Source organism: Micrasema longulum, unplaced genomic scaffold (assembly GCF_059751315.1).
Source record: "Micrasema longulum isolate JH-2025_06_02 unplaced genomic scaffold, ASM5975131v1 h1tg001845l, whole genome shotgun sequence".
Lineage (NCBI taxonomy): Eukaryota > Metazoa > Arthropoda > Insecta > Trichoptera > Brachycentridae > Micrasema > Micrasema longulum.
This window is the reverse complement of record NW_028279019.1, coordinates 66,324-81,574: the sequence shown is the minus strand read 5'-3', so window position 1 is coordinate 81,574 and position 15,251 is coordinate 66,324. Positions and strand designations below refer to the sequence as shown.

Sequence of the window (15,251 nt, the reverse complement as noted above, 5' to 3'; positions counted from 1 at the left end):
CAAACAATTAACCGACATCGGTTTTAATATACTTAATCCATAATAGGAATCATCCCTCGCATATTGCTCGCTGAAGGGTTGTATTATTTGCTTGTTTGTGCCTGTTTGACCATTTGATTAATTCACTTTGTGGTTTGATAGCCAAGGGTGTTCTTTCAGGATGTATTGTTTTAGTCCATTTTAAGTAATTGATTCGGCTTTGTGTACATAAAAACGGTATTCATTAAGCTACTGTTTTTGGTGAAAATAACGAACACAATGTAAGTTCATGTTTTTGTTCCTCTTTTTGATAACCTGTCGTATTTTGTGCCCGTATTCAACACCAATCAAAAAATCTGTAATTACTGTATTGAAAAAAATATGGACTTAAAAATATACTATTTATATTGGTTATCATTTATCCTTATCAAAATGCTTGTTCTCTCTCTAAAGAGTACGTGAAATAAAATATTTCGGAATTGTGATTGACAGCCATTCACATTTCTACGACTACTAAAAAACTCCAAAAACTGATACACGTGTTCTACTCATTGAGAAGTGTTTTAGATTACTGATCGATTAAATCGGTATATTTTACACTGTTTCGATCGGTTGCATCATATAGAATAATTGGATGGGGTGGTTGTTTGAAGGCAATTTTGAGGCCATTGGCCATTCTTCAAAAAACAATATTTAAGATTATGATAAAACTGCCACCCACCTATCTCTCTCATACTCTATTTAAATCAACAAGTTTACTAATTGTCAGACAACTTTATGTTACGGAGGTTCTAATAAATTTCTGATCTTTAGTAAAAATTAGGACAAAACAAAATATTAAAACAAGACATGCAATGAGCATAAACTTTTAGGGTACCTTTTGAGGTACTGCCTTTTTTCAGAGGGTTTTCACAGTATTGTGCCCTAGGGTTTTTAACATGTTGGACCTTGACATAAAGGCGTCTGTTACAATATTTATAAAAAAATGGTGAGCAAGTGAATAAGGAGGTGACCTTTTCATATCCTCTGAATTATTTCTAAGACTAAAATTGTGTTGGTTTTAATAGTCAAATATTTTCTTCATGTCAAATAAGTCCTTATTTTTCTTATTTATATTTATAAAAAAACAAAAAAAAATAAATGTAAAAAAAATGAGAGATGAACTAAAATGGTTATCTGTAAGAAGGAGACTTAAATTTAATATGTTGATATTTATACATAAATTTTTTCACGATAAATTACCAAAATATTTTAAGGATAAAGTTGTCTTAAACAAAAATTGTCATGAATATGCTACTAGACAAAAGGATAAAATAAGACTACCATTATTGAAAAGAGCTGAGTCGCAAAATTGTTTGATGTATAAGGGTTTAAAAATGTATGATGAGATGCCTGAATGTATGAAGAATGAAAAGTGTTTGAAAGAATTTAAAAATAAATGTATAAGTTACTGTAAGGAAATGTAAATATATAGATGATGTAAATTTACATAATAGTTTATATTAGTTTTAATATAAGCTAACTTAAGAAATGAATAAAAAATAAAAATATATATATATTTTGATGTTTTTATGTTTTCATTTATTTTAATTTTTCTATTTTAATGTGCATTTACATTTAGATTCCTTTTTAAAATTATAAATAGTTTATTTTCGAATTTATATTCATGCTTCTATTTTTATTATGATAAGTATGTTTTCTAATTTATTACGTTTCATTAATCGTATATTTTCTAATTTATATTTATTCTTCAATATGTATTTTTATCGTAATGTTTTCTGTTTTTCATTTATGTTTTATTTTTGAATTATTGTTATGATAAATTTTCAAATTTATATTCGTGCTTCAATTTTTATTATTATCGGTATGTTTTCTTATTTATATTTACTTTTCATCATTTGGTATTATTACTTTTTTTTTTTTTTCAGCATCATTTAATGAAAAAAAAACACATGTAAAAAAAGAACGTCCTGCCTAAACACAGATTTTTGCTAGCTAGTCAGGACCTGAAACAAAGAACCTCCGTATATTTTTAAACCGTTAAAATAAATAAATAAACGTGGGTATACATTTACTTAACAGCGGAATTAAAACGAAAATCGCAAAATAATTTCATCGTTTATTAGAAGATGCTAGTAAGTTTATTTGATAAATAAAATCTATCGTAACACGTAAATTGTATAATTTGTCGGAAACATAACACAGTTTTTTTGATTATTTTTTTTTTATTTGCAAATCAAAATTAATTTGAAACTAAGAGATCATTGATATTTAATTACACACAGACGTGCCCTGAGCCCTAAAAAATTATGACACTTAACTCATGCCCAAACGCTCAGTCATGCCCAACGCTTATTTAGTCTTGTGAAGTTGAAAATCGAAGCCAAATTGCAGGCTTGTGTCATGAAAGCGTAAGAAAACCTTTCGAATAAACATTGTGAAAAAAATTGCCTAACTTTTCATTGATAAATATTTTTTAGTGAATGATTTACAAAGCTTAAAACAATTAATATTCAAATGTAAATATAACTTTTTGTAAACGTAAAACTACGCCTAGTGGCGCAATTGCAAAGCTCTTCTTAGAGCTTGTCCAGAAAGGGCGAATTCGCCGCGATTCTTCCGTGCGTAATACGTAATCGCGAATCAAGCACGAGTCGAGAGTCTGGCGAAGTGCACGCGATTTACGCGCGTATTTTGAATTTGCGCGGCGCTTGTGGACGCAATGTATTGGCGCCTAGTATCTTGCTAACGTGCGAATGAATTCGCACATAACGTTTCGCGGCAAATTTGCCCCTTCCGGACAAGCTCTTAGTTACAGGGATGCACTGATAGGAATACGATTAATATAATAAACGTGAGTGGGTCCAAATCATAAGAAATTTAGAGAACGTGTCTGATCGGGATCCACCGAAGACTAATGTTGATTGTTGAGATTAAAATACAAAGAAAAATATGCAACAAAAATGATTATTCTTCAATTTTTGGTAGCATATGCATGATCGTTGAATGCAGCCCTGGTGTTGATAAACAAACTCAGTAGCTATGGGTACGTTTTCGTGTCACTCCTTATATATATAATATTTTATTGTATTTTTATTTTATTAGGGAAATCAACAGTTCTACATACATATTTTTAGTAAACAAACAGATATAGTGTATAAACTCAGAACTAATAACAGATTTCTTCATAGTATACAAAGTTAGTAAAGAAAATATATTACATATCAAATAAATACATACAATTTATATATTTAAAAATGTTATTTTCATGTACTCAATAATCAAAGATTTTTTAAATATTTATTTTAAGAACATTAAGTTACTGTAAATTGGGCGGGATAAGGACAAAAATGCTTGAAGAGAGGATAAGGAGGGGAGGGGAGATGTACATATTTATTATTATAATGTCTACTAAGTTACATAATACATTTTTAGTGTAAATTTTAAATCTGACAGAGTGATGTTTGTGTAATCTATATTTTTAAATTTTGTATTGTACATTGAAAAAGTCCTACGTAAAAAAAGCATTTTTAACATGTTTTACTCATTGGTACATGAAACAGGTGGTACCGTCTACAAATCCTGGCTGGCACATGTATTGATATTAAACATATATTATATATTGAATATATATTATATATTTTTCTCTATAGGCCACGTCTATGTATTCATATGTCAATGTTATTTTTTAAGTAAACACTTCATATTAGATATTTTCATCGGATGTTATATTTCAAATAGTCTTTTGAGTAAACTGTAAAGTCTTTTGAAATTATTTTTTATAAAAAAGCAAGGTTAATCAGCCTGGTTTCTTTCTTAAAACATAAAGGCCATAAAATCTTTTGATGAAAGAAAGATGTTTATATTTCTCCCTAATTAAAAGAATATATTTCTTAACATCAACAGCAGGTTATGGTTTTGTTTTATGAATAAATTTAAAACTTGAACGTGTTACCGTCTGTCGAGTAAAATCATAAATATGTCATCACCAATTAATTAATCCACGATGACTCTGACATTTATCAGTGCAGTATGATTCAGATCAATTAACTGCATGTGAATTCGATAAAAAAATGGTCTAAAATAAAATCTCTTCCGCGGCGGCGCTGCGGATTGTAAGACGTTGTAAAAAATACAATCGGATTCCCGAATGACCGAGTGAAAATATTATATACATCGTGTGTTTTAATTTTTGTTCCATCATATTTTACTATGGGGAACAGGAAATCAAAATGACATAAACAGACTACAAAGACAGCAAAATAAAATACCAAAGTTATTTTATGACCTACCCTATCTAACAGCAATTGAAAAACTTTTTCAACAAACTAAGCAATTTAATGTAACTGAACTCTTTAAACTAGAGTCCTTAAAATTTACTCATAAATTAGCCAATGAAGTAATTGTAGACGAAGAACTAAAATTTGTCGTTAACATAGACACAATACGAGAATATCAGAAAAATATCAATTCTAAAACGAGACAAGGACAGTCGAGACTAATAAACCATGGACTGAAATTATAAAATAAACTACCAGACAAAACTAAGCAAAAGACTCAGACAACCTTTACAAAAGACGTCAAAATTATTAACATTAACAGTAGTGTGAATTTCAAATGGATAAATATGTTGTTAAATGTATGTAACCCGTAAGAGTTTATCAATGAAATTAAAAAATAAAAAAATAAAAAAATTATCTTCACGAATATAAGCATCAATATAACATTTTATATTTACATTTAAGCAGTAGTTATATTATCTTGTCAAGAAACTTATAATAATTTTCTACTTTTCGAAACCAAATTTTTGATTCCATCATATATTCAATGTATTTTTTTGTCCTCTACAATGTTTCTTAAAATAAAGTAAGAGTAAAAATATACACAAAGAGTCAATTAGAGTATCGTGATGAAAATTTGAGCATAATTACAATATTATGGTGCATTAAGAGGAAACCCGATCTGACTTTTCTTCATACTAACTTATTCCCGTATTTTCTCCCTGGATTACGGCATTTAAGCATTGATTTTTTTACACACGATAGATATTTATCATTGGCGTGTCTCTGTAGTTCGGCTTTTTTAATGAATAGTTTCTTATGGAAGCTAGGACAATCCAAATATCAATAAACGCGCTCAGTCTTATCTAAGTCTTCGAACGTACGGTTTACAACTATAATGTAGAAAATATTTTTTTTAAATACAAAAAGTACCAACACAGAAAGTTTCATTTAATTTCTCAACAAAGAAAACGAAATCAATTTAGTTTTGTGGAAAACGGGACGACTAAAAGTCTACATTGTTGATTTTATTTAGGCATAATATTTCCTGCGTGAAGTTGTCTTTTTTGCGCAGTATTGGGGATGTTTTTGCGAGAAAGTGATCAAAAACAACGATCAAATACCTCAACATCAAAATTGTCTTCTTAAAGTTCACAAAATTGGTATAACAAAGATGCTTTTTAAATAATCAAGCATTTGTTCATTGTTCATCGACAATTCCCTTAATGAATAGAACGGTCTCCTGGAAATCAGAAATCTTGTCTTCAAACAGTAAATAACGAATCCCCATTAAACGTATTGTTCTCTTGTGGTGAACTTCGCCGTGGGTAAATTACATTAACGCTCTGTCGTCCTAAATAAAATTAGTTAAGGAAATTTTATTCCCGGGACAGGCAATAAAAGGGGGTCTAATGGGGAGGATAAAGGACAAGCGAAGGTCTTTATCGTTTTCGACGAAGGTTGGCCTAATACAATTTCTGATTCCTCTCTGCACCGTTATGTGGTGTCCCACAAGGATCAGGTTTCGGTCCCGAGACAAGAAGCAAGAAGCTAATCGCTGACTGGGGTAATAGTCCTGTTGAAGTAGATGAGTAACGATAATGACTATTGTTATTCTCACCAACAGGGTAACCTTAGAAATAAAGTCGGGTAACTGCTTCATAAACACAAGGCTTTGTCTAAAGGCCGTTTTACGTTGGGCATAAAATGGTACAAGGTCTTGTGCTTGCACAAGAACTTGTTCTTGCACAGTTTTTTGAATAATAATTACTGTGCCAAATCTCGGGCCATTATATCAAAGCTTTTTTACATTACACAAAGATCTTTTTTTTTAAGCCAATCAACAGGCTTAAGTAAGCCCTAATAGATTGGCATTAATGAGTAATACTTAATGTAAGCATTTTTAAAATCTACTTAAATTAACCAAGTGTATAATTAACAAAATGTATGTATAAACAACTTTATTTAAAAGCTTTGTTACTATACGCACGTTAACATTATTCTCTACCTTCCGTTACAAATACAAGAGTTACTAGAAAATCCACCTTGATGCTGCAAAAAAAAAATACAACCTTCGGTCAAAGAGGATTGGCCTACTACTCGGTTAAAGTGTACAATCTACTTCCATTATCCATAAGGACAATAAGTAAGTTCTTACAATATAAAATAATAAACATTAGATAATAACAATAATTTTCTACACCGTAGAATGAACGTATAGAACGTATTTGATGAAAAATATAGTAAAAAGTTTTATATGAGTAAAATAAAATTACTTTTCTAGATGCAGATTACGTCTTTTGAAATGTAGACTAAACTTAAACAGGAAAGTCATTAAACAAAAAAAGACGATTTTGGTTTATATAAAAAAATACAATCATTTTAAATCACAGAAATTTTCTAGTATTCCTTAATTCTACATTTGTTTCCAAAGTCAAAGTAATTTGTTTTTACAACCTGTTATTCAACGGAAAAAAGGTATGAATATTAAAATTTTGCGAAAAACGTACTGTCGAAAGTAAATATTTTTTACCAAAATATTCTTCCTAAAAAAAGACAAAAAACACAATGCCAAAAAAGGTAATCTAAACTATTTTCTTGACGATTATTTATTGAAAGCATAATTTAACCTAGAATTTAAGAAAAAAATCTTTTTTTTTATTAATTTACAATGCTTGCATTTCTTTATTAAAACCAAAATTAAAGTTATTGTTTTAATAACTTTCCTTTTCAATTCATTGTTTTCAATTGAACATTTTCCAATTAGATATTTTGTCTTTATATAAGTCCCAATATATTGTTTAATCAAAATTTCAAGAGGCGTAATCTGCTCGGGAAAATAAATTATATTTTACCATATAAAATATTTATAGTATTTTTTTTTCAAAAATATCTTTTAAAAAATATTTCAATCCAATTTTTATATACAACAAATTTTTAATAGCGTGATTTGAAAAGATCGACGTTTTAAAACACAAAAGTCGTATGATTACACTTTTTATCAGATTACATCCAACAATAACATTTTTACATTTGGGTGCGCACGCAGATATATGTTAAAAAACAGGACGAGTTCAATGCTTTTGGAATTTCACCACATTTTTCATCAAATCGGTGTATTTACGATACAATATTTACTGGACCAAATTTTGAACAAATCTTGTACCATTTACTGACCAATGAAGTACAGGCTGAAGACAAAATAACACAAACCATATTTTAAAGTGAAAAAATATTTTTTTTTCAGTTATTTTATGTAAAAAAAAGTTTTGAAAGTAAAATGAAATTTCTTTTAGATCAAAACATAAAAATTAAAAATTCAATGAAAAAAAGAAATGTGAAGATTGCAATTTGTGACACATTTTAGGAGAGGAGATGTTAGTAATAAATCCCAAAACAGACGAATAAATTTTTATTTCTACGTATATATTTAAACAAAATCAAGTTTTGCCTATTCAATCAAAAATAATTTCTCCTACAAAAGCAAATATTCCAAGCGACAATCCAACAGCTAGCAAGTACATTGCTCCTTCTATTTGTTCCATTTTTAATGGAACGAGATCATTTTTTGTTTCTCCTACACTCTTCAGGGTGTTATTCAACAAGTCGTTGAAATGGTAATTTAATATACCTGTTTCAGTCAAATACTGAATTTTTTTGTTAATAAAACACTTATAAGGAGAATTTTTTCTCAACCCAAAAACCACCGAGTGAATCATAATTCTCGGTGTGATGAAATGCATTTGTTTTGTGATGAAACCGCTGTCAACGCCATCATCATCCAATAAGAATTTATCAGACATGACTTTAAAAATACATCCCTTGTTGTTGGTTTTTATTAATTTATCGATATTTTTTCCATTTTCTTCCCTAATAACTGTCGGTACCAACTTTTGCATTCCCCTGGTGTTACTTTTATTAAACCAACTTTCTAAGTATACATCGTAATTATTGATCCATGTCACATTTTGGTCAACCATATCTTCGAATGATTGTATTGTCTTGGAATATAGTGGACGCATCATGAAAGCGGTATATTTAGTGTTATACGTTATGCCAAAGAACATATTTATCCATAACCAACTGATAATCAGAAATCTCATTGGCGATTCTTTCGGAGTAGGAAAGGTATGCGGCACAGCTAGAAAAGAGAGTCGTAACATTGTCCAAACGCTATAGCTTATCTTAATAAATTTCATTTTGGTATTAGTCAACTGATTTTCTTCTTTTTTTATTTGGTTTAAAGTTTTTGCAAAAACAAGGGCAATTAAAACACCAAAAACTAGCATCCATAACCACAATATCCACGTGTCCAGGTGATATGGCTTCAGTAGCAAAAAAGCCTGAGCTAACCGTCTGGGATTTGGTACAAACATTAGAGTAGTCAGTTCACAAAATGAAATCGTTGGGGTAGCGTCAGTTTTTTCTAAACTTGTTAACCAAAAAGAGCAACCTCCTAATTCTGAATATCCACTGGCTAAATCCTTCATAACTTGAGTCCATCGCATATCTTTATTTTCTCTAATCGTGTACTTGATCGGAATCGTTTTATTAATTTCTTGAAAAATAACAACTTCGACTCCATTTAGTACATTCTCTTTCGAAGAATCCAAGATGACAAACGGGGGGCAGTGGAATATACTAACAGAAATCGGTTTTGTCGGTGGGTGGTAACAATTGTAATGATTAAGCAGTGACTTTAATGAAGTGTTAGAATCCATTAGGTCAACTGATTGTTCCTCATTGTGTGTCGAATTCAACACGCTGATACAATTTATTCTTTCGCTGATTTTTAAAATAGTCAAATTGTTAGCATTACACAAACTCACTTTGATTTGGATAGAATATATCCCTGCGCGTACAAAAAATTCTTGAAAACGTGTTAAATTTAAAAAATCTTGATTGAGTAAAATTATAACAATGTTGTGCGTTATTAAGGGATGAATAAAATGGTTTTGACTTTTGTCAAATAAATTTTCCACCAAATTTCCATCTTCAGCTGTAACAAAACTATGAGAACAGAATTTGTGGACTGTTATCGAAGTATTTTTAATTTCATGAGTATATGTTGGACAGTGTTTTTGTAATCCTTCAATTATTCTATTGCTTTGATATGATGCATCATTTATTAAATGAAAACAATTTGTACACTTAGGTAAAAGTATGTTTGTTAAAGACGAAATTGTCACATTACCACAACTTTTAGACTCTTGGTTTTTACAGCAAGAAGAAAAACTAAAAAAACAAACGAAAAACACTATTTTCCATTCCAAAAACATTTTGTTATTAACACTTCTCCAAAATTGATCGAAGCAAGATGTCACACTTGGGTTAGGTCCTAAACTGAATTTTTTTTATAGTGTTTCAAACAACGCTACCGTTTCAATCAATTTCAACTGAGTGCTTGTGTGCGCATTCGGCTTCACAAATAACAGTAAGTGGATATTCTCGTGTAAATGACACGTTGATAAATTCATGTACACACAAAGTGTTTGCTAATATATTTCCAATACATTAATAATTACAAGGCTGGATATTATATGGTATAAATGCAAATAATATTTGATAGTTAAACGTACTAAGACTTAAATTCAGTTCCGTTCAGTTTCACATAGTGGCGTTTATTAAAGACAAATAATTTTTAAAACAATTTTTAGATTCCACTAATATGAAAATCAGTGGATTAGTAATGAGTTAATTTACAGGCATGGTAATTTTTCAAAAGTTGTAATTAAGCTTATGTAGACTATATCATATCTGCTCGATAAATAAATTTAAAATCCTTACAGGCAATATGATTCATAAACTTATTATTATTTTGTTCATTAACGCCCAAAAGGCATTTACAAAAAATAAAATACATGCTAACATACTAAATAATAAACAGAATATACACAAAAAAGATGTGAAATTAGTTAGAAAGGATATAATAAAAAGTTTTACAAAGTAAAAAAAAAACAATAATAATAAGAAAGGTATGCAAAAATAACAGTGAGAATAAAAACAAAAAATGCAAAGATATAAGCTAATAAAATAAATTCTGTAAAGCAAATAAAGTGTTACGGTAAGCAAGAAAGACAAATTTAAGTTAAATTAATAAACAAGCAAGCATATATTATCGCGAAAAAAGAAGAAATAAAAATATGTATATATGAAATGCGTATTTCCCAATACTACAATGCAATTTTATATATTAGTAAAAATTAAAAAACAAGTATAAGGTAATAAAAATAAACAAGTAAGTTTTTTTTTTTTAATTTATGGGATTGAATTGTAAATAATAGTTTGACGAGCAGCTACAAATAAACTTGATATTGTGGACTTATAAGATAATATAGGGAGTTCAGTGCAATAAGTAAGTGAGTACAAAGGGATTTTCTTACGCGTAGTAAAAATTAAAGTGTTCAATTGCTGAGCAAAGTTTCTTGAAAATGTATGAAAATTAAAAATAAATAAATAATGAACTCCTTTGAACGACGTCACTAGTTCTTCCGAATGAACCAATGATAAAGTATTGTGATATATTTTTAATTAATGGGAAGCCAATTCACCAATTAGCAGAACTCACCAAAAAGAATTTGTGACGTCATACGCGGAGTACTTAAAAATTACAAAACTTTAAAAAATCATAGCGCTGATTATGCGATACGTACAAATATATATTTTTTAAACTTTGGCTTATTTTGATAGTGTGATCAATGTTTTGAGTTTTTTGTAGACAAGGACTGGATCTTACCCTCTAGAGAGTTGATAGGATTGACATATTACAACTGAGATAGAGAACATTTTAGAACAGAATCCCTTCTCCAAGCATGTAACGTAGATAGGTGTACAACACAGAATCGAAAAATACCATACGTAAATATGAAAGTCAACTTTTTATTGGCAGAATCGTCAATGTTACACAGTATGTAATATGATCACTCAACTGACGATAGATCATAAGCTCTGTAAATTCCTAGACTTCCATATTCTCGATAGCTTTATCTCTGTTGAAAAAAAGATCTTATAGTGTTGTAAATTTCATTTTTATTTCGTTTTTTTTTTTATTTTATTTTATTTTATTAACTTAAACGGCAAATTTGCCTTTTACAAAAATTTATAAAACTAACATATTTGGCTTAATATTTTTTTTAAAAAAACATAAATTTCCTTTTGCTCAAGATTTATAAAACAATTACACCTAAAAATTATACAAGATGTATAAAAAAAATTATACAACATATTCAGTAGAAAGTTTGAAGAATTTAAGAATAAATGAAAAAACAAAATAAATAATAAAATATTTTAAAGTAATATAACAAGAAAATCGTTAATACTGATTCATACAGCTGGGCTAAATGAACAAAAAATTGTAAATATTATGAAATGTATACATTTTTATTTGATTTTATTTATAAGGGATATCAACAGTAATACATGTAAAAAATATAACAAATAAAATATACAGAGAATGAAATCAATGACAGATATCCACAGAAATACTCGTACAATACATGCTAGTGTGTTTGTGTTAGTGTAAGTGTGTGAGAGGGTGGGTGAGTGGGTGTTTTAATGGAATGAGGGTAAAAATTTGTGTAAATATTATTGCACAAGTGTCAAAAATATAAAAACATAATAAATTAGAGATAAAATAAAATTTTATTATAGACACTTAGTATAAGAAAAAAAAGTTTGTTAAATGTTAATTTGAGACAATCAAACGGATCAACCAGGGAAAAGTTAAAATTATGTTCACGAGCTAAACGTATAAGTAGATAGTTCTAGGCATAGTTCGTACGAACTGCTGGCACATGAAATATAGAGCTCGACGTGTGACGGGTGCGGTAGCCAGGGACATTTAACGATAACTCCGACATAAGAGCTGGACTATCAAGGCGTCCACTAAGTATGTCGTGTAGGACTCCCATGTCTTATAGTAGACGGCGATCTTTTAAACTAAATGATAAATGTATAAAATTACCATTCTCCATCTTTGAAAAAGATTAAAAGGTTTTTTCTATTGGAACAATACCCTACACTAAATATATCCGATACGTGCGAATAAAAATAATAAATAACTTTTATTATTATTAAAGAGTATATATAGGATACATAAAATACTATTTGCTATATAACAGGTAAATTTGTATCTAGTGAAGCTGCTAGAAATATTGTCTTGCAATTTTTACGTGTAAACACTTATTTTGTTTTTTTTTTGTATTGTAGGTATGTTCTTTAATTTTTTTGCCAATAAACGCCATATTTCGGCATAGATCTGTGAATTCCGTCAGGAAAAACTCCAGAATAATTTTTGTACAACGATACCCAAAATAATATTAAACAATATGATCATATTATTGTGAAAATAAGTGTTTATTTAGATTTTCTCCTTCGATTTTGTCGTATGCGTGCCAGCGAAACTTGTTTTACAACGCATGTCCAAATATATTGATATTGCATTTAAAAATGGAGACAAATTATCTTCTTTTAGTTGTTGTTCAAACGAACTTAAAATTATACGAAAAATTATTGCTTTCGAAAAACACAAAAAATCTGGGGCTTAAAATGTTAATATTTTAACTTTTTTTTTGCACCACAAAAGGCCAGTAGGCCTAATTACAATGGTGAATTACATCACAGGGTACCCAGGCTTGAGAAAAATCACATTTTAATTTTTGTGTTCGAACCCGGAACCTTCCGTGCGTGAGACAAGCTTGACCACTACACCACGGAGGCCGCCAAAGGCGAGGCATTTTGTAAAAGCACACACTCTATTTTGCCTTGACGTGCTTAGTATTACTTGACAACTTTATTAGAATGTGTGTTTTACATATATGGAAACGCATTAATCATTACAAAGTAAATAAAATAACACATTAAAATAGGACAAATAAACATGTCATAACATTTGCTTCAAAATCAATATTGTAAAGTTTATATAAATAACCTCATCGTCGTAGGAAATGTTTTATGGGAATTATTTTTTTTAATTTTTTAGTGCTGCAGAACAAAATTTATTCATTATATTAAGTAGCATTTATCATAGCAAAATTTTTGTAACATACTTAGTCTAGAGACTTTACTTTGGGAAATTTTTTAATATACATACAGTTTTTTTTACATACATACATGTATAGGAACATATAAAATACATTTATTAATTACCTTTAAACATGTGTATTTATTTAGTATTATCTAAGTACTAAGGAGGTATTTTTCAGTTCTTTTATAATTTTCAAACTTTATTTAGTTATAAATAATATATTGGATATAAAAATAAGTTAGTACCGTTTTTTTTCCAATTTATTTATTTATTTCGATGGCTTACGCCTTTAAAAAAGTATAAAATAATTTCTTAAAACGTTTATAATAAATCAAAGCACCTAAACACAGTATAAATAATATAGATACATGAAATAAAATTGGCAGAAAATAAGGAAATAATGAAGAAAAATTAAATAAGAAATTATAACATTAGTATGCAGCAAAGTAACAATAAATAAAGGGTTTAAATAAAAAAAATATTCAAGTAACAGAGGCTGTGTATCATTGCATAAACAGTCAAACAAGTATAACACGTAGTACATTTTTATAATTTAGAAAAGAAGTAATTAAAAATAATGATTTTAATTGGTCATTTGAAAATGATCACCAGAAAATGGTGTCATTTGAAAAAAAATTTTTGAAGAAAGAATGTAAAGTAGACGACAGTGAGCATTTTTGACACCTCCTTTCGTTTGCATTTAATCCAGGGAATAAAAGAGAAAAAAAATAAGGAGAATTCATTATAGCCGAATTCATTGTAAAACTGATGTTAACACCCAATACATAAATTAGGTTGTCAGAGTTTCAGAAGTGTTTTTTGTTGTTATGATGCGTGTCAATAGCACGTCTTGCTGACGTTTTGAACCGCACTTCAGCTTACATAATGAGGGCTGACGTTATTTTAACGAGTTCTAATACTTTCAGGTTACACCGGCAAGAACTGTCAGGAGGAAGTAGATCCCTGCAGCTCATCCCCTTGTCAAAATGGTGCCACTTGTTCCGGAAACGTGACACAGTTCCGGTGTGACTGTCAGAGGGGATTTTCCGGACTACTATGCCAGCACGCCTTGAATGAGTGCGAATCTTCTCCTTGCGTTCACGGCATCTGCGTTGATCAAGACGATGGCTATCGGTGCTTCTGTCAGCCAGGTTTGTGTTTTTAAAAATAAATAAATCGATTCGGATCAATGCAGACAAAAACGAGAAAAAATATGAAAATCATGGGATCAACAGGTTTTAATATGCTGCCTTTTTTTTAAACCTCAGGGATTACTTTTTACTCGCGTCTCCTTTTAATTTCTTTTGATAACGAAAATTATAAACTTTTTAATCCGGAAAGTAAGTTTGGAAGTGCAGTATTATGCTTTTATTTTACTAATATATCTTACAGTCTGTGACAAAAATAATTCAGAACGGTCTAAACAAGTCCAACCGCTTAAGTTTTACTGATCAATTTAGATATTGGTGGACTGAAAAAACCATGAGGTTTCTTAATCTTCCGACTGTCTTCTGGAACGAATCTTACCTTTACGAAACATTTTTAATCTACTACAGTTAGTATCAGAACACTATAGTAACGAGAAAGCTGATGAATCGGCGAGGCTAGGAGCAGAGACAGCTTCAATAGACCCAGAGCTCTACGGTCGGTTGCCCAAATGTGCTCCCCGAAATGAACTTCGGTCGTGAGCCCGCAAGAAGAGTAATTTCTTTTTTTTTTGCACTACAACAGGCCAGGAGGCCCAATTACAGTGGTGAATTACATTACAGAACGACCAGGCTTGAGAAAAATCACATTTTTTAATTTTTGTGTTCTCACCGGGAATCGAACCCGGAACCTTCCGTGCGTGAGTCAAGCGTCTTGACCACTACACCACGGAGGCCACCGATGATCTGGTGAAAAGCATCTGGTCATCACCATGCAAAAAAACTACTGACGGGGTACTCGCAAAGGTTTGTTTTTGACCT

The 15,251-nt window shown here is 29.9% G+C and overlaps 1 protein-coding gene across 1 annotated transcript in view; it reads left to right on the top strand.

Annotated features, from left to right (window-relative positions):
• Positions 1-15,251, top strand: part of LOC148273753 (uncharacterized) — a gene marked incomplete at its 3' end in the record, with an annotated part of 79,989 nt that overhangs the window by 19,014 nt on the left and 45,724 nt on the right. The window contains exon 3 of the mRNA XM_088238252.1: positions 14,211-14,435. Coding sequence (XP_088094378.1) covers positions 14,211-14,435 — 225 coding nt within the window. The remainder of the gene's footprint in view (positions 1-14,210; positions 14,436-15,251) is intronic.